General features: G+C 42.7%; 1 protein-coding gene across 11 annotated transcripts in view; it reads left to right on the forward strand.

Moving 5' to 3' along the window:
• Positions 1-26,279, forward strand: part of sobpa (sine oculis binding protein homolog (Drosophila) a) — a 305,749-nt gene that overhangs the window by 68,540 nt on the left and 210,930 nt on the right. For 10 of the 11 annotated variants that reach the window (XM_073055857.1, XM_073055859.1, XM_073055858.1 and 7 more), the window contains exon 2: positions 16,638-16,776. The exons of the other annotated variant lie outside the window; for it this stretch is intronic. In XM_073055857.1, the coding sequence (XP_072911958.1) occupies positions 16,638-16,776 (139 nt within the window). The remainder of the gene's footprint in view (positions 1-16,637; positions 16,777-26,279) is intronic. 11 annotated transcript variants of the gene reach the window in all.

Consider the following 26,279-nt stretch of genomic DNA (forward strand, 5'->3'; position numbering starts at 1 on the left):
CTGATATACAAGAGGCAGTTTTTCCTCAATGCTTCCGTTGTGTTACACACTTATAAGGAGATGCCAATGTGCAGTGCACTTCGTTTTCTGAAATATTTTCCCTCACCCTAACAGTCTGATCATGGCAGGCACAATTTATATTTAAGGTTGCTGTTACATAGTGAAGGCACGCTGTGGAAACAAAGAACCATAGAACACCAGGGCACAGTATAGGCCCTTCAGCCCTCCATGTTGTGCTGACCCATATAATCCTTAAAAAAAAAGTACTAAACCCACACTACCCCATAACCCTCCATTTTTCTTTCATCCATGTGCCTGTCCAAGAGGCTCTTAAATACCCCTAATGTTTTAGCCTCCACCACCATCCCTAGCAAGTCATTCCAGGCACTCACAACCCTCTGTGTAAAAAAAAAAAACTTACCCCTGATGTCTCCCCTAAACTTCCCTCCCTTAATTTTGTACCTATGCCCTGACCATGATAGCTAATTTTGTGGTAAGGCCTCCATATTTGTTTGCTCACGTCAGTAAGGGGTAAGCTGGTTGTTGATTCCATTTTAAAACTGGTAAAATGGTTTGTCACACTAACTCTTCAATTATATTGCCAAGAATCATATGAACACTACAGCAGAGAAACAGACCCTTCAGCCCATCTAGTCCATGCTAAGCTATTGTTCTGTCTAGCCCCATTGACCCGCACCTGCACCATAGCACCCCATACCCCTCCCATCCATGTACCTATCCAAATTTCACTTCAATGTTGAAGTCGAACCCACATTCTCACACCATCTCAAGTGAAGAAGCTCCCCCTCAAGTTCCCCTTAAATATTTCACCTTTCACCCTTAACCGGTGACTTCTAGCTTTAGTCTCACCCAACTTCAATGGAAAATGTCGGCTTGCATTAACCAGATCTATACCTGTCGTAATTTTGTATACCTCTATCAGATTTCCCCTCATTCTCCTACGCTCCAAGGAATGAAGTCCTAACCTATTCATCATGACCTAATAATTCAGGTCCTCAAGATCTGGCAGGCAGCATTCTTGTAAATTTTCTTTCAATCTCATTGAAATTTTTCCGTTAGGTAGGTGACCAGAACTGTGTACAATACTCCAGATCTGGTCTCATCAATGCCTTAAACAGTTTCAGTGTAACATCCCAATTCCTGTGCCTGCTATGCACCTCCTCTTCTTTCATAACCAGGGCCTCAATATCCCTCGAAAACCAAAGTTCCCTATAACTCTTGTCCTTGCCTTTTATTCTGATAGGAACATACAAATTCTGTTCTCTCAGATTTCACTTTGGAAGGCTTCCCACTTACCAAGTATACCTTTGCTAGAAAACAGCCTGTTCCAACGCACACTTGCCAGATCCTTTCTGATACCATAAAGATCGGTCTTTCTCCAATTTAGAACCTCAAGCTGTGGACCAGACCCATGGTTTTTTTGCTCTTTTGCTTTGAATCTAATGGCACCGTGATCACTAGCTGCGAAGTTTTCCCCTATACAAACTTGCATCGCCTGCTTTGTCCCATTCCTAAACAACAGGTGAAATAATGCACACTCACTCATTGGGACTTCTACATAATGATTAAGCTAACTTTTTTGAACACATTTGACAAATTCCATCCCATCTAGTTCCTTTTACAGTACAAGACTCCCAGTCAATATGTAGAAACTTAAAACCACCTACTATAACAACCTCAAACAGGAGGAAATCTGCAGATGCTGGAAATTCAAGCTATACGCACAAAATGCTGGTGGAACGCAGCAGGCCAGGCAGCATCTGTGGGAAAGAGTACAGTCGACGTTTCGGTCCTGACAAAGGGTCTTGGCCCGATGCTGCCTGGCCTGCTCTGTTCCACCAGCATTTTGCGTGTGTTACTAAAACAACCTTATTTCTTGCAACAGTTTGCAATCTCTCTACAAATGTGTGGTCTGTAATATAGCCCCATTTATGTGGGCATAACTTTCTTATTCCTCAGTTCCACCCATAATGCCTCACTGGAGGAGTTCTCCAATCTGACAGCACTGCTGTGACCTTTTCCCTGACTCGTAACACCACCCCTCCTCATTTGATCTTTCCCGCTCTGTCGCATCTAAAACAATGGAACCCTGGTATATTCAGTGGCCAGTCCTGCTCCTCCTGCAACCAAGTTTCACTCATGGCTACAGTATCATAATTCCAGGTGTTGATATATGTCCTGAGCTCCCCTCCCTTTCCCATGATACTTCTTGCGTTGAAGTATATGCAGCTCAGGACACGAATTGCACTATGCCCAATTTTTTGATTCTTTGAGCTCTTGCCAACATCCGTCTCCACAGCCTGCCTACTAACTGTTCTGACACTCTGTTTCCCATACCTCTGCAATTCTAGTTTAAACCCCACCTTGCAGCATGAGCAAACCTTCCCATCAGGGCATCAGTCCCTTACAGTCTTTTATGTACAGAGCCCACCTTCCCTGGAAGAAAGCCCAATGATCCAAAAATCTTATGTCCTCCCTCCTACACCAACTCCTTAGCCAAGTGTTAAACTGTATAATCTTCCTTTTTATGGCTTCACAAGTACATGGCACGGGTAGCAATCCTGAGATCACAACCCTGGAGGTCCTGACCTTTAACTTAGCACATAACTCTCTGAGCTCCCTACGCAGAACCCCATCTCTATTTCATTGGTACCTATGTGGACTATGACCTCTAGCCGTTGACCCTTCCACTTAAGAATGCTGAGGACTTGATCCGATATGTCCCGAGATGTGCGAGGCACTGTATCATCTGTGAACCTTGTCCTTGTCCACAGAACCTCCTTTCTATTCCCCTAACCAACAAACTCCTTATCACCACAGCTCACCTCTTCTCCTCCCCTTCCCTTCTGAGTCACAGATTCAGACAGTGCCAGAGACCTGACTGCTGTGACTTTCCTCTACTGGGTCATTTCCCCTGCCCCCGGGCCAGCGGTATTGAAAGTGACATGCCTGTTTTTGAGGGGGATGGCCACAGGGGTACTCTGCACTGGTTGTTTAACCCCTTTCCCCTTCCTGACTGTCACCCAGTTTCCTGTGTCCTGCACCTTGGATGTAACCACCTGTCTATCACCCCCCAGCCTCCTGAATGATCTGTAGTTTCGGGTCCAGTGCCTTAACACATAGTGCTTACAAGCTGCCGCTAGATGCACTGCTCGCCAGTGTAGTCGTCAGGGACACTGGAGGTTTCCCTGCCTTCCCACGTCACACAAGAGAGCATTCCACTATCCTGCCTGCCAGCTCCACTGTCCTAGCTGAGCAAACACAAAGAAGGAAGAAAAATAAACTGTGGGGTGGGGGAGGATTCTCTCAATGAAGCTGCCCCTCGCTGAAGTCTCAGAGCTAAAGCCTAAAAACAATTCCACTCAGCGCTTGACCACTTCAACAATGGTCGCTGCGCTTGCCCCTGCCTTACGTTAATTTGTTTGTGCCAATCAATGCCGACTGCTGACTAGCCACTGCTCGAAGCACCAGCTGCCACGAGTTGCTGCCTTTTCTACCCAGTCGCGAACCTGAGCGAGCTGAGTCTTCTCAGGCTTCTGATCTTCGGTTTGACTTTGCTCAAAAGCTCTACCTCACTACTATTTTCCTCTTTTTTCTTTTTGTACTAATTAACTTTTAAAATGTTTATGCTTTTTGTAATTTACAGTTTTTATTTTGTATTGGAATGTACTGCTGCCTCAAAACAACTTCCACGATATCTGCCGATAATATTAAATCTGATTCCACTGAGCATGAGGATGTATAATTTGACTGCATCATTGAACATACACAGTTATATAGCATGATTGTGTCATATTCAACACAGATCCCCTGCAGTTAGACTGTTAAGTGCCTCCTCTGTTTAGGATCATAACTGTAGCTTTTCACACTTAATTGGTGAGATGGTTTATTGGCTTTGATGCTGGTGAGAGGCAACTTGCGTTGGGGAGAGGGGCATGGAGTGGCCAATAAATCCAAAACTGCAGATGGAGGGGAGCTCCCACTGAATTTAGTAATAGGGCAAGATTTGAATATTTTGGTCCATTTCATCGTCTGCCTCCGGCCTGATTCAGAACTGCCTTTAACTCATTGCAGCATGAATGAAGGCCAGAAATAAAACTGCTGGAAGCACTGACCAGGTGAGACAGCATCTGTTAATGTAGCAAATGCTTGACCTCACTCTAACTGAGAAAGGAATAAAACAAGTGAGTTCTCTTCAGCAGAGAAGATGTGGGAATGGTATGTGTAGAACAAAAGGAGCAAGCTGATACTGAGACACTAAATTAATTAATGTAGCTGTTAAAATATGACTCTGTTTTGTGCTGTGCAGTGCTGCTCTCAAGGCTGTCTGATATGTCTAGTTGGCCAGGTGACAAAATAGAAAGAGCCAAAATAATGAGTGGCAGAAATGGCAAGTTCAAAGGCAGACAAAAAGGAAGTGAGTTACCCGAAGCTGGAGAAATAGATGTCAAGTCCAGAAGATTGCAGTGAACTCAGCTGGCAGATGAAGTGATTCAGCTGATTGGAAAGAAGGCAGATTGAGGTGGACCTGGGAGGTTTAACGACAAGCAGAGCAAGAGAGACGATTAGGAATTGAAACTGCTACTCTCCTTCAGCTGCTGGCCTTTCCTGAGTCTGAGAAAAAAGAGCTTGTGGTCATTAAATTTAAAATAATTAATAAACTGATGAAGGAATGGGATGACAAAAATTTGGTAGATGCAGTGGTATGGTTTAAAATTGATCGGGTAGAAACATTGGCTATACTTACGGTGGGTAAGTCAACTGGTTTAGATGACTTGAATCCTAGCTTGCCAAGTGAAGTGGGGGTGGAGATGGCAGAACAGCATGCAATCTTCCTTTGATATGAGGGAGATGCCAAAGTCAACTGCTTGAGAAGGTGGTGTAAAAAATATTGTTACTGAGGCTGTGCCAGTTCAACATAAAGTCATAGTTATACAGCACAGAAACCCTTCCTTCTACCCAATTCATCCATGACAACCAAAATGTCTGTCCACATTTGCTTGTGTTCAGCCCAAATCAGTAAGGCCTTTTCTGAAGATGTACCTGCGAAAAATGTTTTAAATATCTAAGATGTGTCAATTTCTATAAACAATTAGGGAAAATAACAAATACTTTGTGGTCATCACAGATCTGATGAACCAAGATGAATTTTTTCATTAAGTACCTGGGAAGGTTAGTTTAAGAAAAAAACCATTATATATGTTATAGTGAGTTCCAGTTAATTGGGGCAGCCGATTATTTGAGACAACTCTTAAAGTACAAAGACTAAATAGAGAAAATAGCTGGGATTCCCTTCATTGACTTGGAACACTATGCTGCTTAATTGGGAGAGGAGATTGTTGCTGAACAGTTTCTAACTGTTTTCAGTTGAGTGCACTTGTATTGCTGTTAGACACTGCACCGTGCTCAGAGTGAACAGTTTTTCAATAGCAACGGTTGCATGGGTTTGTGTTCAAAAAGCAGTGATCGTTGCCACTGATTGTTGGTGAGAAATAAGCAAGCAAGACAAATTGGAACTGCTTTGCTCACCGTGGTGTCAAGCACACAGGCTTGGAGATGCCAGAGATGGCAGGGAGTGAAAATTAAATGATTTCACTGTTTCAACAGGTTAGGAGTTACTGAGGTATAGACAGTCATCTTAAATGCACGTGGAAATGAAGATTGGAGGATGCAATCATCTAAAGCAAGGGTTCCTAACCTTTTTTATGCCATGGACCAATATAAGGAGTCCATGGATCCCAGGTTGGGAACCCCTGTTCTAAAGCATTGGATGAAAACAATCAAGTATCTGCAATTGGTGTCTGCCATGATTTTGTTCCATTTACAGTTGTTTACAAGAACATGGCAGATGAGTTCCTCTGTCAATAACTATTTGGAACTAGCACACGGTTCTGTAGTACTATAGAGTCATTGGTAGTATTATAATTTGATCTATATTTCATTTAGATGCAAGTACTGATAGCTTGTCTTTTTTTAAAAAATACCTTTTTAACTATTTTCATGAAACTTCGGCTAATTAGAGCAGCTGCTTAATTGGGCCAAAATGTACTGGACCTGATGTGTCTCAGTTAAGCAGAATCCACTAGGTATGGGATGTCCCTCTGGATTTAAGGAAGCATTTGACGAACAAGCACAGAGAATTGAGGTTTATGGGGTAAAAGTGTCAGTGAAGAACTTTGCACAGATGGGACTAACTGGATAGGTTTGAAAGCCAGGATGGGACTGGGGTCAACTGGCTGCCTCCTGTTCTCCAATGACTCTTTAAGTGGTTTCTGGGCTCTGAGCCATGCAAGCTCAGGATATTTGTATCACTTGGGTGCCTGAAGGGGATGTTGTTAACCACTCCTTCCCACAATACTTCCATTAAAGTGAGAAGTGGGGATGAGTCAAGTATGTTGAGGTCTGGATAAGGTTTTGGACGTTTTAACATTCCCGAGCTGTGACCTGTCCTTCCCGATGGTTTAAAATTCACCACTTTCCCATTGTTGACTCCTATATATCTCAGTACTGATATGAAACAAATGACACACATTGCTTGTGTGGTCCCTTCAAATAAAACTCCCATTTCCCCTATTAAATACATTCGATGCTTTAATATGTCTGATTCAGTCTTGTAGTGCCATGAGCATTATAATTACAATCATTTGGACCTGAGTAATGTTTCAAACAATCCATCTCTGACCCCAGCCTATACAATTCCCAAGCCCCCAGTACTCCATAGTTATCTCATATGAGACTAACTGAATCAGTTTATGTACTACACTGATCCAGGACATTTTTATCAACATTCCATTGGAGTATTCAAAAAGCAAAGAACCATGTGCAATTGGCAACTGTTGTAACAGATATCACAAAGGAGGTATTTCTTTGTGCACACAAATTCCAAATGTATTATTCTTTGGTAGTTGGAAGCACAGATAGTTATTAACTCTTTTGTAGGGAGGTGCTGAAGGATGCAACAGCGCTCAAGCGACAGGAGAATAAGAGTGTAAAGCTTCACGGTTAAGATGGAAGGGAGTGATGCTGATAGTTGAAGGAACTGCTCCAGCCCGATTGTGGAGCATCCAATGCACAAGCTTGCAGAAGGTTATTGACTTCGACAGCTCTATCACAAGCACAACTCTCCCCCCCCCACCATCAAGGACATCTTCAAGGTATGGTGCCTCAAGAAGGCAGCAGCATCTATCAGGAAAGACACTCACCATCTGGAACATGCCCCCTTCTCATTACCACCACTGCGGAAAAGGTACAGGAGCCTGAATCCCACGCGTAATGATTTAAAACAGCTGCTTCTCCTTGCTATCCTTTTATTCTGTTTTGTTTTGCTCTATTTATTTCCATGTAATTTATAGAAATATTATGTCTTTACTGCTGCCACAAAACAACAAATTTCATGACATAAATTCCAGCATTAATAAACCTGATTCTGATTCTGCCTTCATGCAGCAACCTTTCACCCCCGCTTATCAAGAATCTGGCATCTACTTCTGCTTTCAGGAAGAAAGTTCCAAAGATACAGTTGCAAAAAATAAGTTTGTAAACCCTTTGAAATTACCTGGTTCTCTGCATTAATGTGGTCTGATCTTCATCAAAATCACAATAATAGACAAATACAATCTGCCTAAACTAATAACACACAAACAATTGTACTTTGCAACACACACAATGCTGGAGGAACTCCGCAGGCCAGGCAACATCTATGGAAAAGATCCTTAACCCATCCTGATGAAGGGTCTCAGCCATAGATACTGCCTGGCCTGCTGAGTTCCTCCAGCATATTTTGTGTGTGTGTGTGTTGGTTGCTTGGATTTCCAGCATCTGCAGATTTTCTCTTGTTAACAACTGTACTTTTCGTGTCTTTATTGAGCACGTTGTTAATCATTCACAGTCCAGGCTGGAAAGAAGTATGTGAACTCTTGTATTTAATAACTGGTAGAACCTCCTTTAGCAGCAATAACCTGCTGATCAGATTTGCACAATGAATTTTAGACCATGCCGCCATACAAAACTATTTCTGTTCATCAATATTTCCGGGATACCTTGCATGAACAGCCCTCTTATGGTCATGCCACAGCATCTGAATTGGGTTAAGGTCTGGACTCTGACTTGGCTATTCCGAAACATAAATTTTCGTTTTAAAGCATTCTGTTGTTGATTTCCTCCTGTATCTCAGATCATTGTCTTGTTGCATCATCCAACTTCTTTAATAGAAGGTGATGGACCGCTACCCTGACATTATCCTGTGAAATGTCTTGATACAATTTTGAATTTATTGTTCCCTCAACGATTGCAAGCTGTCCAGACCCTGAGGCAGCAAAGCAGCCCCGACCCATGATGCTCTTTCCACCATTCTTCACAATTGGAATGAGATTTTGGTGGTGGTGTACAGTGCCCTTTTTCCTCCAAACAGAGGGTTTGCATTTCTGCCAAAATGTTCAACTTCTTTCTCCCTCTGTCCACAGAACATTGTCACAGAGGCATTGAGAACATCCAGGTGGTCTTTTGCAAACTTGAGACGTGAGGCAGTGTTTTTTTTTGGAGAGCAGTGTCTTTCCATGAACACCATTCCTGTTCACTGTTTTTCTTACTGTGGACACATGAAAAGGGACTCCAGCAAGTTCTAGAGATTTCTGCAGGTCTTTTGCTGTTATCCTTTGGTTTATTTCACCTCCTTCACTACTGCATATCGTGCTCTTGGCGTGATCTTTGCATGATGCCCTTTCCAAGGGAAAGTAGTAACAGTACTGAATTTCCTCTGTAGGCAATTACTCTTACTGAGGACTGATGAACACTCAGGTCTTTAGAAATGCTTTTGTAGCCTTTTCCAGCTTTATGCATCTCTACAATTCTAAGGTCTTCAGAAAGTTGTTTTAATCAAGGCATAGCGCACATAAACAGATCTTCCTTGAGGAGAGCAGGCTCTGTCAGTAACCTGACTTTTTTTTTATAGGGCAGGGCACTTTTACCAACCCACAACTCCGATGTCATCTCATTGATCGGAGCACCTGATTCCAAATAGCTTTTGTAGTAGGCATTACCCCAGAGGTTCTCACACATTTTTGAACCTAGATTGATTGTTTAAATGGTGTACTCAGTATTGACAAGTAGTAGTACAATTGTTTGTGTGTTACTAGTTTAGGCAGATTGTGTTTGTCTATTATTGTGACATAGATGAAATTCAGACCGCATTTTGAGTAATTAATGCAGAAAACAAAGGTAATTGCAAAGAATTCACAATCTTTTTCTCAAGCAAAATGACGGTGTCCCATCAAGAGAACTTCTAAATGGTTCCAATCCTCTCGTATGGGGAACATGCTCTCTGGATAAGGACCCCTCAAAACCTTGTGTTTTAACTGTCCTTCTCATTCTTGCAAATTTCAGTGAACACAAATGTAGATTGTCAAACCATATAAGCCACCCCTGCATATTCCACATATCAGGAGAGCAAAGCCTTCTATGGACCTCTTGAAACATATATACATGCTCCATGCAATGAGGAAATCAAGACTTCAGATGTGGCCTGACCAAGGCCTTGATGAACTAAAGCACAGTTTCTCTGCTTTTGTATTCCGTTCCCCTAACAATACATTGTTAATTTTCTTAAATGCTTATATATGCCTCCCAGCTTTCTGTGACTCATACACTCATATAGCAATGTGGGACACTACCCATCTGTCAGCATTCCTCGTGCAACTTGAGTGTTCCCGGTGTGGTCATCTTCATTTAATGTACGTTAGCAAGATCCTCAGGGCTTAGCAGTGCTGTGAAGGATAGGTTTGCACAGCTGCCTTTGCAATGTAGTGCTTTATCTTTATTTACTTTTCTTCTGTCAGTCCTACTTTTCAGTATAGTATACATGCAGTGTAATAAACAGGTTGCATGTGTGCAGATACTCCCCAGATAATTAGTTTGTAGTTAAAAGCACAGCTTTGTAAAAAGCAACACATGAAATGCTGGAGGAATTCAGCCGGCCAGACAGCATCAATGGAAAAGAGCACAGTGGTGGGCCGAGACCCTTCGGCAAGACTGGAGGAAAAAAGCTGAGGAGTGGATTTAAAAGGTGGGGGGGAGGAGAGAGAGAAACACCAGGTGATGGGTGAAACCTGAAAGGGGAGGGGTGAAGTAAAGGGCTGGGAAGTTGTTTGGTGAAAGAAGGCTGGAGAAGGGGGAGTCTTACTAGGAGAGGACAGAAACCCCCCACAGAAGAAAGGGAGGGGGAGGAGCACCAGAGGGAGGTGATGGCCAGGCGAGGAGATGAGGTGAGAGAAGAATGGTGAAGGTTGGAGTCCATTACTGGAAGTTCAAGAAATCGATGTTCAAGCCATCTGGTTGAAGGCTACCCAAGGCATATTCAGTCTTATAGGTATCTATAGGTAGATACCTATAACCACCCTAAAGTAAAAGTACCCATAGATATCTATATTGGATCGGGCTTAAAATCTTTTTATAAGTTAAGGAGTTTGTGGACAGTGAGCCAATACCATCACAGTTAGAGAGAGGATGATTATTAAGAGTAACCTTGTAATTTTAGGATTGTATATTATCCGGAAAAAATTTAAATGTCAATTACTTTCACAGAGAAGACTTCACCATATCAAACTGAAATCATTTGGTTTGATAATTGTCATAAACACAATTTTTAAAAACTGCAATCACAATGAATAACAATAACAGCTTTGTTAAAATAATGGCTTGGGGTATTTCATAACCAAATCAATTAAGTGCTTGTCAGGTTTCATTATCTTACCACAGCAAGTCACAGCATAACTTGTAGACTAATGACTATGCTATGTCCAGGTGTAGTTTTGATCAGAATCCAAATCACTTTATTGCCACTTTATTTGAAATGTACCAAAATTGATCCAGCCCTGATGAAGGGTCTCGGCCGGAAACATCGACTGTTTACTCTTTTCCATCAGTGCTGCCTGGCCAGCTGAGTTCCTCCAGCATTTTGTGTGCATTGCTTTAGAATTGACGGTGGTTCAATACCAAGCATAAAACACAGGACAATATCATAACAACACAATAGCAACCAACAATTTACAAGACTATAGTGCAAACAACCATGCAACAATTAGCAGAATGGTCACATGCACAAATGTCAATGATCAAACTTCATCACACCATCGCAGACTTGAAAGCTTAATTTACGCAGTGGAGTTTCCAACATCGTTGCCTCTCTCCCAGATGAGCTAAATCTTTTTTTACGCTCGATTTGATGTTGCGAACACTGATGGGCGCCTGAAGAGAGCCGCTGATGCAACCAGCAGCTTGGTTATCTCCGAGGCTGAGGTACGCAGGGTGGACAGTCGCAAGGCTGCGGAACCGGACGGCAAGTCAGGGCGAGTACTCAGAGTGTGTACGGCACAACTGGCAGATGTGGTTACAGACATTTTTAATCTCTCTGTCTCTCTCCCAGTGTAGAGTGCCCTCCTGCTTTAAAACATTCACCACTGTTCCTGTACCCAAAAAGACCAAGGTAACATGTCTGAACGACTGGCATCCTGTCGCACTCTGCCCTTGCGTGTGGCGCAGCTAGTCATCTGGTGGTATTTGACCACGTTTCAAGTCAATGATTTAAACCCCCCCCCCCCCACAAAGAAAATGATGGTATTGGGAAATTTATTTTCCAACTCATAAATGTTATCAGCCAACAGCCCAAGTGCAGACTGAGCATTCACGTAAGGGGGAATGTAAATACCAGCTAGGATAACGGTGAAATTCCCTGGGTGGGTAGAATGGTTTACGATGAATGAAAAGAGCGTCGAAGTACGCAGAGGGAAACAAATAATGGACACATCCCTGTACCATCTGGTTTGATACTGTAATCATTAATTCAGAAAAGTCATCTATTGCTACTGACCCAGTTGAAAGCTTATGTGGAGAGAATCCAACTATTTTGTAAGTGGATCTCATGTAAAAAGCGTGTGAATGTTGCCTTTAGAGGAGTAGGTTATTACATTCATTTCGTATGTCATTTGAAATAGGAGAATAAGCTTGAAAGGGAAAATGTCCAGCTCCACTGTTGGGTTCTGCCCGTTATTGACATGCGCTGGATACACTGTGCAGGAAGTAGGCTTGTTGCTAGAAATGCATTTGCATTTGAAGTGAGCACTTTATTAGGAACACCTGTACACCTCATTAATGCTGATATCTAATCAGCCAATCATGTGGCAGCAACTCAATTCAGTAAAAGATTGCAGACAGTGTCAAGTGGTTCTCAGTTTTTGTTCAGACCAACGATCTGCGTGATTTCAAAGTTCAAAGTCAATAGTCAGACTTTGAATCTCCCTCCTCTATGCTGATTCATCACCACCTTTGATTCAGTCAAAAACAGTGGTATCACCAGCAAATTTAAAATGGTATTGGAGCTGTGCTTAACCTCAGTCATAAGTACAAAGCATAATAATAGACCAAAGACCTAAGCGTACAGCCTTGTGGAGCCGATGGTGATGGTGGAAGAGCTATTGTTGCTAACCTGAACTGACTAGGGTCTGCAAGTGAGGAACTCGAGGATCCAGTTGCACACACGGATGTATTGAGGCCAAGGTCTTGAAGCTTATCGAATAGTTTAGAGGGGATGACAGTATTGAATGCCGAGCTGTCGCCAATCAAGAGCATCCTGATGTTATCACAAACGAGAAAATCTGCGGATGCTGGAAATCCGAGCAACACACACAAGATGCTGGATGTATACACCTTCACCGTCCGTATGTTCCAGGGGGGCGGGAAGAGCCAATAAAGTGGCACCTACTGCTGACTTGTGACGGTGGGCAAAGTGGAGCAGATCCACGTCGCCTTTCAGGCAGGAGTTGATATGTTTCATCACAGTGGATGCGTGTGCTACTGGATGATGGCCATTGAGGCAGGTTACCACGTTCTTCTTTGGCACCGGTATATTTGAAGCCTGCTTGAAGCAGGTGGGTGGCTCAGGCTGCTGAAGTGAGAGATTGAAGATATCAGCTAGTTGATCCAGCACAGACCTTGACTGTGGAATGATTGTTAGTGCCAGATGAGGTGGTTTGAGCATCTCAGAAACTGCTGATCTCCTGGGAACAGTCTCCTGATGGCAAAGAGAATAGTGTGGAAAAACAAACAAAAATCTCATAAGAAGGGCAGTTCTCTGGGTGAAAATGCCTTGTTAATGAGAGAGTTCAGAGGGCAATGGCCAGACTGGCAGGAAGGTGACAGTGACTCAAATAACCACAACTTACAACAGTGGTGTGTAGAAGAGCATCTCTGAATGCACAGCATGTCAAACCTTGAAGTTGCCGGGTTACAACAGAAGAAGATCACGAACGTACACTCAGTGGCCACTTTTGAGGTGCAAGGTATGCCTGATTAAGTGGCCATTGAGCGCCTGTCCACCTGGCTGGCACCAACTGTTGCATAAGATAATAATCAGGTTTATTTTTCAAAATCTATAGCGACCGCGTGAATAAAGCTTTTAAATATGGAGTAATTTCAGTTTGGGGAATTGTTGGTATAAATATCACAACATATGGTTCAGCACCTTGGTGTATTGTTTACATGCTGGCATATTAATTGGAAAATTTGAATTTGATGGATCTCTCGCCTCACAATACTTTCTTCAAACTCCACAGAGATGCAGTGAACGTCCCGCTGACACTGTATTCCACTTCTGCATGGAAGCTGGAAGAGGATTCCATTTTTAGTCATAGGTGCACATGAACATACCATGTAGGAAATGGTCCAGCGAATATACCCGCAGCAAGTTCCCACAATCGGCAGTCTGATCATCATTCTAACCGGTCTTTTGCATTTAAGTAGACTTCACATTGACTACTTCCTCCTCCCTCTCAATTATGCTTTCTGAATGTAATATCTCAGTCATAACTGTTTCATAAATCAAGATACAGTGCCTATAAAAAGTATTCAACCCCCCCCCCCCCCTCCCGGAAGCTTCCTTGTTTTATTGTTTTGCAACATTGAATCACAGTGGATTTAATTTGGTTTTCTCCCCCCACACTGATCAACAGAAAAAGACTCGTGTCAAAGTGAAAACAGATCTCTACAAAGTGATCTAAATTAATTACAAATATAAAACACATAATAATTGATTGCACAGGTATTTGCCCCCTTCAAGTCAGTATTGAGTAGATGCACCTTTGGCAGCAGTTACAACCTTGAGTCGGTGTGGATAGGTCTCTATCAGCTTTGCACATCTGGACACTGCAATTCTTCCCCATTCGTTACAAAACTGCTCAAGCTCTGTCAGGTTGCATAGGGAATGTGAGTGGACAGACCTTTTCAAGTGCAGCCACAAGTTCTCAATTGGATTGAGGTCTGGACTCTGTCTTGGCCACTCCAGGACATTAACTTTGTTGTTTTTAATCCATTCCTGTGTAGTTTTGGCTTTATGCTTTAGGGGTCATTTATGCTGGAAAACAAATCTTCTCCCAAGTTGCAGTTCTCTTGCAAACTGCATCAGGTTTTCCTCCAGAATTTCCCTGTATCTTGCTGCATTCATTTTACCTTCACAACCCTTCCAGGGCCTGCTATAGTGAACCGTTCCCACAGCATGACGCAGTCACCACCATGCCTCACAGTAGGGATAGTGTTCTTGATGTGTGCTGTTTGGCTTGTGCCAAACATAGCATTTAGTCTGATGGCCAAAAAGCTCTATTTTGGTTTCATCAGACCATAGAACCTTCTTCCAGCTTACTGAGGTGTCTCCCACATGCCTTCTCTTCTGGCAAAGTCTAGCCAAGATTTCATGTGAGTTTTCTTTCCCCCCAACAGAGGCTTTCTCTTTGCCACTCTCCCATAAGGCTGCAACTAGTGAAGCACCCGGGCAACAGTTATTGTATGCACAGTCTCTCCCATCTCAGCCACTGAAGTTTGTAACTCCTCCAGAGTTGTCATCGGTCTCTTGGTGGCCTCCCTCACTCGTCCCCTTCTTGCACGGTCACTCAGTTTTTGAGGACGGCCTGCTCTAGTCAGAGTTACAGCTGCGCCATATTCTTTCCACTTCTTGATGATTGACTTAACTGTACTGCAAGGGATATTCAGTAACTTGGAAATTTTCTTGTATCTATCTCCTGACTTGTGCTTTTAAATAACCTTTTTGTGGAATTGCCTGGAGTGTTCTTTTGTCTTCATGGTGTAGTTTTTGCCAGGATACTGACTCACCAGCAGTGGGACCTTCCAGACACAGGTGTATTTTTACTACAATCAACTGAAACACCTCGACTGCACACAGGTGATTTCCATCTAACTAATTATGTGACTTCTAAAACCAATTGGCTGCACCAGTGATGATTTGGTGCATCATATTAAAGGGGGTGACTACTTAGGCAATCAATTATTTTGTGTTTTATATTTGTAATTAATTTAGATCACTTTGTAGAGATCTGTTTTCAGTTTAACACGAGAGTCTTTTTCTGCTGATCAGTGTCAAAAAAAGCGAAATTAAATCCACTGTGATTCAATGTTGTAAAACAATAAAACATGAAAACTTCCGGTGGGGGGGGGGGGGAGTACTTTTTATAGCCACTGCAGTAAGAGTGCTGGAATATACTGTAAGTAATGCCTAGTTAGTTAGCTTAAATTTCTAAATTGATGTGACTATCAAAAATGTTGCCATTCTACTTTAAAAGAGAAGGACAGACTTTTTCAAAAATTGTTAGTTATGTTTATTAGTCATTTTAATATTTCCTTCCCAACATGTTTTGTTGCTGCTGTTCTGCTGAACCTTGTGGGCATTCTTTGTTGGCGCTGTAATGTGTAGAGATACTTGCGGGCTGCCCCCAGCACATCCTTAGGTGGTGTTGGTTGTTCATGGAAATGATGCATTTCACTATGTTTTAATGTGCGTGTGATAAATGTATGAAAATTCTTCTCTGCCAGTGTAGCTGTGGATATTATGGATGCAAGTATTCTCTACCAGTATTAGAGCCAAGCACTTGCTAGTCTAAGGTACCAACATTTGACTGAGTCCATAACATGATCTTTCTTTTTTATTGTATAAGCTAGCAATGAAAATAAGCCTGGCGTTTTGAGCTGACTCAGGTTCAGCCACAGAGTGCCTAGCTTAGTCTATAATGGTCTAACTAATTGAGCTGAAAGATCATATTTATCAAATGAAGTTCATTCAATCAGAATTTTTGTTTTTCGTGAGGACTGACTGTTAATTGGAAAGATGCTCACGTTGCCTGCTAGTGACTGTCTTTAAACAAATCAGATGATCTTTCTGTCATTGTTTTGAGCACATTAGAACAAGTCTGCACTGAAGTCCGGTGGTGTAGTGGCACCCGCACTGGACTTCGAGGCCAGTGGTTTCGGGTTCAAATCCGGCCTGCTCGTTGCACAGTTTCCGTTCGAGCTGGGTTGAGCGTCGAGCTAGCAGCTCAGCCTCAGAAAGAAACAGAAAAATGCTCAAAGGTATAGCAAGGTTGCCACTCATAAGGCACAGAGAGCAACAACAACAACAACAAAGTCCTTTCTTAAATGTCTATGATAGTGTGACATTCAACTGCATTACACTTGTGGTTCATGATTAGAGTGTGTCTGGCAGAGAGAGAGTGATGTTAATGCACACACCAATATGAATGATTATTATTTGCTTACACCAACATCTAATTGCTTTCTGACAGAATTTTGCAGAAAACACCATGAATGAACTCCTTGGCTGGTATGGCTATGATAAAGTGGAATTAAAAGAAGGGGAAGACATTGAGATTAAGAACTACCCTGTGGATGTTGAGGGCCGCCAACATGTTTCTGTACTGAAAGGTAAAGAAAGCCTTTGTATTGCATTGCATTCTATGTTTGCTTACATCACAGATTCTGTGAAGTCTGCTAGGATTTCATGATTTTATATAGAGGGTAGGTGGCTGCAGAGAATTAGCGGTCTTTATTCTGTTCTGAGATAAATGCATTTTAATTCTTTTGATTGCAGCATTTAAATTTGAACTGTTTTTAAATGCATTCATTTATTTATGATTTTTTTCCATGAAAAAATTGGGTAAGGAGTTTAAACTATATAGATTTGGAAATTCTAGCCCAAATTTACTCGCATTATAGTTTAGGAGAGGTTATTAGCAAAGTTTTATATTTCCCTTTCCGCATTTTAATTTTGGCCCCTGTTGATATGATTTTGTGTTCGCTGCAGGTGTCTTAAAATGAGAATTTGTGCAACTTCCACCGGGTTATGCCAAATACTGGATTAAAAAAAATATGCTTGTTAATATTTTGCCAAAATAATAGCTAGCTTAAAATATTTGGATTGATGTCTCTTCTGGAAAACAGAAGAATTTTAGATAGACGTGTGAAACGTTTGGAAGCTCTGAGACTAGTTTTTGAATGAATAGATGACCTGGTGGGTCTGTGACACAAAAAACTATCCAACTTGTTCTGGATCTGAACATTTGTCGCTCGTTAAAAGGTTCATAATTTTGATTAACATGAATGTTAATTCCAACTTTCAATCAACCTTTGGTGTAATATGCATATCCAATGAAATACTAGTAATTTTGAGCAACAAATCCTTCAGCGAACTTGCAGAGCAGAATTTGCAATGTGTTCTTGTTTAGCAGTGTATTTGGAGAAAAAAGCTGATGTAAACATCATTTTGTCAGTTTACTTGTGTAAATCTTCTGATGTAGTTTAGTATCAGGTAACTGTGGAGGCACACTGTTTCTGGAACTGCCCTGGAGTAGTGTGTGTTCACGGTTTGCTTGAGTTAATCCAAAGGGTGATTAATTATTTGATGTTTTATCAGAAAAAGTGGAAGTGCTGCTATCATTTGCTTCAAAAGACAAATTGATTTCTTTCTGCTGTAAGGGGATAAAAGATACAGAGTGAATGAGTGGGTTCATCTCTGGCAGAAGGACTGAAGGGGTTTTTCATGCTTTAATAAAGGTTGATGTTTTCTGGCAATATTTCTTGGAAGCTGTGAATGAAGAGCCAGCAATGCAGTTTTGTTCCATCTGTTTGCTGTATGGTTTCTGTTATTTCCAATGCAACTTCTGTTAATTATTACAAAAAAATATGAAACTAATATACTGCCGTTATGTCATAACGTGTGGAATTAGTATGATTTTCCATTTTCACAGATGAACATATCCAGCTTTCATGAGGAAAGTTTATGAGGAGCTTACTGTGGAGATCTGGGAAAAGAGCACAATGCAGAAAGCAGGCTGTGCCTTCAGCATTTAAACTGTGTGTACTGCCTTTTATTTTGAATAAAGCATGCTATCTGCCTGAAAAACTAGGAGGCTCAGAAGGCAGTGCTTTGTGGCATTGAGAGCTGTTGCAAGATAGATTTTAACTTGAATTTCAGTAAAACTTTTAGAGTTTAAATAATAGCCCAAAATTGTGGCTGAAAGATCTGTACTGCTCTAATTTTTATGTTGTATGATCAGGATGTTCTGAGATTTGGAGACAAACAATGTGCCTTAAAAGATGATATATTGCTCAATTTAGCTTGATTTATTGAAGCATTCTGAGTTCTCCAGGGTCTGGGGAATCCCCAGTGCATGCTCTTTTGGAAATAAATACAGGCAAGTTCAGCAACTTGCTGCTCTTTATAGAACATAGAAACATAGAACATAGAATAGTACAGCACATTTTACAGGCCCTTTGGCCCACAATGTTGTGCTGACCCTCAAACCCTGCCTCACATATAACCCCCCACCTTAAATTCCTCCATATACCTGTCTAGTAGTCTCTTAAACTTCACTAGGGAAGCTTCCGTTCCTTATCATTTGTTCCTCATGTTGCATTGTGGACTCCCAGCATATTAAAAAATAAAATCTAATATGTTGTGTCTATTCCATGTCTCTGATTCTGCAGACGCCAGGCTCTTCGTGGTTGAAAGTTGAATTTTACAGCCTGCACTGTAGCTGTGGGTGAGCCTGCTCTCCAAGTATGTTGGCTTTTAATGCTGCCAGATTTGAGCACAATGGTAAAATTATCGTAATACAATTAAATATTGCCTTGGTGGGACCATACAGGGAGCTTTTTCATACCAGGGACTGATTCTACACTCCTAGTGAGTTATTGGTACTGTAGAAATGGAAGTCAATAGATACCAAGTCACTTCATCCTCTGAGTTTGATGGAAGAGATCACGGTACAGCTGCAAGCAAGTTTCCATGGAGTGATGTGGGCCTTTGGAAAGATCTATTTAGGAAAGAGGATTGTGGCTGTAACTTGTTGGGCCCATTTAAATCTCCTTCTGCTGGTTCTGTGAAGTCTGAAGGAGCTTGATAGCAGCTGTGACAAGCTTCACACTTAAACGCTGTAAAGATTGCAGTGAGGCACGTCAAAGGGTGTCGTGTTGTTGGGCTTTAAACAACATTCGTATGCAAGAGATTGTGGTTTACTGTTGCAAATGGCAGTAAATTATCAATGTGAAAGTGGGGCGTAGCCATATTTTTAAATGCCTCACAAAACACACAATGTTCTGGAAGAAGTCAGCAGGTCAGGCAGCATCTCTGAAAATGAATAAACAGTTGATGTTTTGGGCTGAGACCCTTCTTCAGAACTGAGAAGTAAGGGGGAGGATGCCAGAATAAAAAAGATGAGGGGAGGGGAAGGAGGACTAGCTAGAAGACAATGGGTGAAGCCAGGTGGGTAGGAAAGGTAAAGGGATGAAGAGGGAGACATCTGATAGGAGAGGAGAGTGGACTGTAGGAGAAAGGGAGGGAGGAAGGGGCACCAGTGGGAGATGATAGGTAGGTGAGAAGAGCTAACAGGCCAGTGTGTAGGGGGGGGTGGGGGGGGCGGGGAGAAGAAGAGGGAAGGGAAATGGAAATTTTTTTTACTGAATGGAGAAATTGATATTCATGCCATCAGGTTGGAGGTTACCCAGGCAGAATATGAGGTGTTGCTTCTCCACCCTGAAGGTGGCCTCATCTTGGCACGAGAGGAGGCCATGGACCAACATGTCGGAACGGGATTGGGAATCGGAATTAAAACTATTCAGCCACCAGGAAGTTCCGCTTTTGGCAGATGGAGCAGAGGTGTTCAAATGGTGCCCCAATTCACCACGGGTCTCAGCAAAGTAGAGAGGTGGCATCAGGAGCACTGGATGCAATAGACAACCCCCAGCAGAATTCCAGGTGAAGTGTTGCCTCACCTGGAAGGATTCTACGGGGCCCTGAATGATGGTGAGGGAGGAGGTTAATGGGCAGGTGTAGCACTCGGGGCACTTGCAGGGTTAAGTGTCGGGAGGGTCCAATGGACAAGGGAATCACAGGGAGCAATACCTGCAGAAAGTGGGGGGAGGGGTGGAGAAGAGCTAAAGACATGTTTGGTGGTAGGATCCCTTTGGAGATGGTAGAAGTTGTGGAGGATGATGAGGCTCATGGGGTGGTAGGAGAGTACAAGAGGAACTCTATCACTGTTAAGGCTGCAGGAAGATGGGGTGGGCAGAGACGTTTGGGAAATGGAGGAGATGAGGGTGAGGGCAGCTTCAGTGGTGGAGGAATGGAAACACCATTCTGTGAAGGAAGAGGACATCTCTGATGTCCTGGAATGGAAAGCCACATCCTAGAAATAAATGTGGTGGAGACAAAGGGACTGAGAAAAGGGAAATAGCATTTTTACAGGAGACAGGGTGGGAATCGGTAGAGTCAGTGTAACTGTGGGAATCGGTAGGTTTATAAAAGATGTCGGTTGACACTTTGTCTCCAAAGATGGAAGCTGATCAGAATAGGGGAGGGAGGTGTTAGGGATGGACCAAGTGATTTTAAGGGCAGGGTGGAAGTTAGAGGCAAAGTTGATGAAATCGATGAGCTCAGCATGGGTGCATGAAGTAGTGCCAATGCAGTCGTCAATGTAGTGGAGGAAGAGCCGGGGAGCATTAACGGGAAGGCTTGGACATGGACTGTTTTACATAGCCAACACAGAGGCAGGGAAAGCTGGGGTCCGTGCAGGTGCCCATGGCTACCCCTCGAGTCTGGATAAACTGGGAGGAGCCGAAGGAAAAATGATGCAGGGTGAGGACCAGTTCTGCTGCATAGAGGAAGGTGGTGGTGGAGGGGAACCCATTATTGAGTAGGTAGATGGAGTCAGAGGTTAATTCCCACCCAAGACCAGGTTATAAACCTCAATGACGACCACCAACACAGAACAGTTCAGTAAATTCAATGCTGCATGAAGCTGATTGAAGATTAGATACCAAAATAAATGTAAACCTTTCTAGAGATGCTCCTCAAAGAGCTTTTAAACTATTTCATTCTCCACATTAGTAAGTGGAAGATAGAATAAAGCTAGCAATGTGATATTGAGAGTGTTAACTGTATATTAAACAGTTTACATTTTGAATCTGATTTTGCTTTCAAGGAGCTTTAGTCTTTCATCATGTTTGCAATTATGTTTAATGTGGAATGTTGTCCATTTTGATCAGCAGGGAGTGATAAATCCCTGTACGAAAACAGGGGCCACACTCACAGCAGATGTAAGTGCAGGCCAGTACACACAAGAAATTCTGCAGATGCTGGAAATCCAAAACAACACACAAAGTGCAGGCGGAACTCAGTAGGTCAGGCAGCGTCTATGGCCGCGAACAACGTTTCAGGCCGAGATCCTTCATCAGGACTGGAAAGGAAGGGGAAGATGCCAGAATAAAAAGTTGGAGGAGAGGAAGAAAGACAAAGTAGAAGGTGATAGGTGAAGCCATGTGAGTGGGGGGGGGGGGGGGTGATGAAGCAAGAAGCTGAAAAGGCAAAGGGTTGGAGAAGGAGGAATCGGACAGGAGAGTACACCATGGGAGAGGGAAGGAGGAGGGATACTCGGGGGAGGTGCAGGTGAGGTAAAGAGAAGAGGTAAGAGGGGAGCCAGAGTTGGGATTTGAAGAAGAGGGAGAGGGGAAAAATTACTGGAAGTTAGATAAATCGACGTTCATCCATCAGGTTGGAGGCGACTAAGACAGGACATGAGCTGTTGCTCCTCCACTCTGAGAGTGGCCTCATCGTGGCAGAAGAGGAGGCCATGGACTGACATGTTGGAATGGGAATTGGAATTAAATGGGCTGAGTCCCTTCTCCAGTACAGGCCTGTACTTTGGTGAGCTCAGAGGTGAGAAACTGTAACAGTTAATCTGTGCCATAGGTCATAAACTGCAATTCCTTGTCTGAATGTATTAGTAATAATACATTAACAGTTTTATTGATGAGGATATCAGGGGAATCACAGTGAGGAAGAATGATAACTAGCAGTATGCTTAGCCCACTGCTCTACTCTCTGTATACCCATGACTGTGTGGCTAGGCATAGCTCAAATACCATCTATAAATTTGCTGACGATACAACCATTGATGGCAGAATCTCAGGTGGTGATGAGGGGGTGTACAGGAGTGAGATATGCCAACTAGTGGAATGGTGCCTCAGCAACAACCTGGTACTCAACGTCAGTAAGACGAAAGAGCTGATTGTGGGCTTCAGGAAGGGTAAGACAAAGGAACACATACCAATCCTCATAGAGGGATCAGAAGTGGAGAGAGTGAGCAGCTTCAAGTTCCTAGATGTCAAGATCTCAGAGGATCTAATCTGGTCCCAACATATCGATGTAGTTATAAAGAAGGCAAGACAGCGGCTATATTTCATTGGAGTTTGAAGAGATTTGGCATGACAAGAAGTACACTCAAAAACATCTACCATGTACCATGAAGAGCATTCTGATAGGCTGCATCACTGTGGTATGGAGGGACTACTGCACGGGACCAAAAGAAGCTGCAGAAGGTTGTAAATTTTGTCAGCTCCATCTTGGGAACTAGCTTACAAAGTAGCCAGGACATCTTCAGGGAGCAGTGTCTCAGAAAGGCGGCATCCATTATTAAGGACCTCCAGCACTCGGGGCATGCCTCTGCTAGATTATGTATTGCATTGAACTGCTGCTGCTAGGTTAACAAATTTCACGTCACATGCTGGTGATAATAAACCTGATTCTGATTCTGATAGTAAAGTGTTGTTTGTAATCCCTTGGAGTCAGTCAGGGAAAACACAGTGCAGAAATCGGCCCTTTGGCTCACAGAGTCTGTCCAAAGTACATTTATTATCAAAGTATGTATACCATATACGGCCTTGAGATTCATTTTCCTGCAGGCACCCACAGGAAACAGAAGCAATGCATTAGAATCCACGGTAAACCAAAGACAACAAACATCCAATGTACAAAAAAAAGGACAATTTGTGCAAATGATTGAAAGAAGTAAACAAGTACACATGAGAACACGAGCCACAGAGGCCCTGCAAGTGGGTTCCCAGACTGCGGCGTCAGTTCAGCACCGCGGCCAGTGAAGCCTGTCCTGGAACCCGATGGAACTGGCAGCGTGGGACCCAAAACTCCAGCACCTCCCACTGAATGGTGCAGCAAGAAGAGAGGGAGACGGGTCAAACACAGGTGGACAGGATGGGTTCAGGTGAGGGATCTTGGCTGGCATGGGGTAGTGTGGCTGAACACTAGCTTGTTTTCTGCTCTTGGGCCTCAACGCTTCAATCTGGCTTGATGTCCTCTCTTCTAGCAATGGTCGACATTCGTCCGCTACAAGGTACCGTACCTGCATTCCTGAGAGTGAAATTTACCAAGGAGATTGGAAAATTGCTAGCTCATTTAGGAAGTTCAAAAGTATGTCTCTTAAAGACAAATTACTAGCAACGAATTGCAGTGATTATAGTTCAGAAGTATATCCAGTAGTCTATCTAGTGGTTTTGTGAGTTGCCTGAAGGACATCATCATATGTTGCCAACGCCATCTTGAAGGTGCACTGTTAGGATGCCCATCAAACATCCTACATTTGAAAAAAAAAATTCTTCTGTATGTTCGTAAACTCCTCCTGGATTCTACCTCTCATTTACATACTAGTAGCATTTTACAGAGGTCATTTAAACAACTGATCAGGGATTTGGGAGGAAGCTGGAGTGTTCACGGAAAATCCATGCAGGGAAACTGTGCGAACTCCTAACACGGGGCTCTAGGTCAAGATTAAACCCAGACTGACGCAGTGGGTTAGCAGCTCTGTTAGCTAAGCCACCAGGCTCTGCACGTGTTGTGTGTTGACTTTGTGCATTCCTTGCCCTTCATTGTATGAAACCCTGTCCAACCATCTCAAAGTCATGATATGTGTATTGCTTCCTTTCCAGTGTTGGACAGTGAATGTAAGTGATGCACTTAAAGGAGACTGATCTTGCCTCACAATGTTGGTAACAGACTGCAAGAAACTATCCGAAAGAAAAACCTGAGCAAGCCACTCCATCTGCCTTCACAGGATAAGCCTTAGATGGGCAAAAAGATGCAAATGCTGGAAATCTGAGTAAGAAAATGTAGTATGCTGAAAATATTACACAGATGCTGCTTGATCTGCAGTGAGAGAGAGAGGTGAAAATTCTGATGAAAGCTCATTGAGTTGAAACATTAATTCTCTTAGACTCGCCATGGTTGATGCCTGAGCAATTGAGTATTTTTAGCAATGACGTTGAAAAGAATAAGGTGGTACCATTGAAGAAGCGATGGCTGGAAAGTCTAGGAAGAAATTGTTTTTCATCTCTGTTCTAAGTGGATGTCCCTCTATTCTGCTCTGGTCCTAGACTTGCCCACTAAAGAAGACATCCTCTCCACATCCACTCTATCTAGATTTTTAAATATTCAGTGAGATCCCTCCTTATTCTTCTACACTCAGTGCAGGGCCAGAGCCATCAAATGCTTCTCATACATTAAACCTTTCGTTCCCAGAATCATTCTCGTGAACCTTCTCTGGACCCTCTCCAACTAATGCACATCTTTTCTTAGATAAAGAGCCCAAAATTGATCACAATACTCCATGTTGTCTGATCAATGCCTTGTGAAGCCCCTGCATCACATACTTGCTCTTATAATCTAGTCCTCTGGAATGATTATCTTTCCTTGATCAGAGCGAGCCAGAAGTGGAGGTATTTGCCAGTTATTGCAAAGGGTTCAATTCCTGCTGCATCGCCTCAGTAAAAGAAGCAACCAATGCCTTCATGCAGCAAGCCTAGAAAATATTCCGGCATAGACTGATCAGGGTACGTACCATTTATGCCATTGAAGTGCCAGGCAAGGATCATAGCCATCAAAATAGTACCAAAGATGTACCGTCTATAAAGAGCACAGTCATTAGGTGTCCAGACTCAGATGAATCCCTACAGATCTCTGTCGACTTTACTATTGAAGGCTGGAGCAGCAAGTGTATGGGAGCACCACCACCTGTGGGCTCCGCTGCAAGTCAGAGTGCCTCCTAGATGAGAGGATATTAGCTATAAGGAGAGTTAGACAAACCTGGATTGTTTCCTCTGGAGCTTTGGAGGCTGAGGGAAGACCTGAGCCCCTGACACTTTTGAGTGGACTCCTGAACAAGCAGAGAATAGAGGGATATGGACCATGGCAATCAGATGGTTTTAGTTAGGCTAGCATCTTGATTGGGACTGACAATGTGCACCATCTTTTTTTATTCTTTCTTACTTCCAATATTTGTACATCTGTGCACTTGTAATGCTACTGTGACACTATAATTTCCTTTGGGATCGATAAAGTATCTATCTATGGGCTTTTAAAATTTCCAATTTTTTCCTATTTACGTGCCATGGTTATTCAAATTCACCCTTTTTGTTTGTATTTCCATCTCGATCCTTGTGCCGTTTATTTTATGGTCCATCAGTTGGTTAAAGAATTGCATAGTTGTTTAGCCTGTTCACTTGGGTCGCAGACATCTGGGCTTCCTCACTGTGACTGTTTCAACTCGTGCTTCCAGCCATTTTACACATCAGGCACCCAAATATGCGAGGGCAAGTTTTGTTGATGACAACTACTTTTATGGCAAATGAACGCTCAGTTAGAGATTGATAGGTATGACATGGACATCACTGAGTCCTAGCTGAAAGAAGATCATAGGTGGGAGCCTAACATCCAAGGATATGCATTGTATCAAAAGGACGGCCAGGTAGCGGAGGGGTTGGATGACTCTATTGGTCAAAAAGTGAAATCAAACCCTTAGAAAGGAGTGACATGGATCAGAAGCTGTAAAAATCCTTGTGGGTGGAGTTAAGAAACTGAAAGGAGAAAAAAAACCCTGATGCAAGTTGTTTACTGACCTCCAAACAGTAGCTAGAGTATGGGCTACAAATTACAACAGAAGCTAGAAAATGTATGTTGAAAGGGCAATGTTACGATAATCATGGGGGATTTCAATATACAGGTAGATTGGGAAAATCAGGTTGGATCTCAAGAGAGAGCAATTGGAGAATGCTTATGGGATAGCTTTTTACAGCGGCTTGTG

Source organism: Hemitrygon akajei, chromosome 9 (genome assembly GCF_048418815.1).
Source record: "Hemitrygon akajei chromosome 9, sHemAka1.3, whole genome shotgun sequence".
NCBI classification, from domain to species: domain Eukaryota; kingdom Metazoa; phylum Chordata; class Chondrichthyes; order Myliobatiformes; family Dasyatidae; genus Hemitrygon; species Hemitrygon akajei.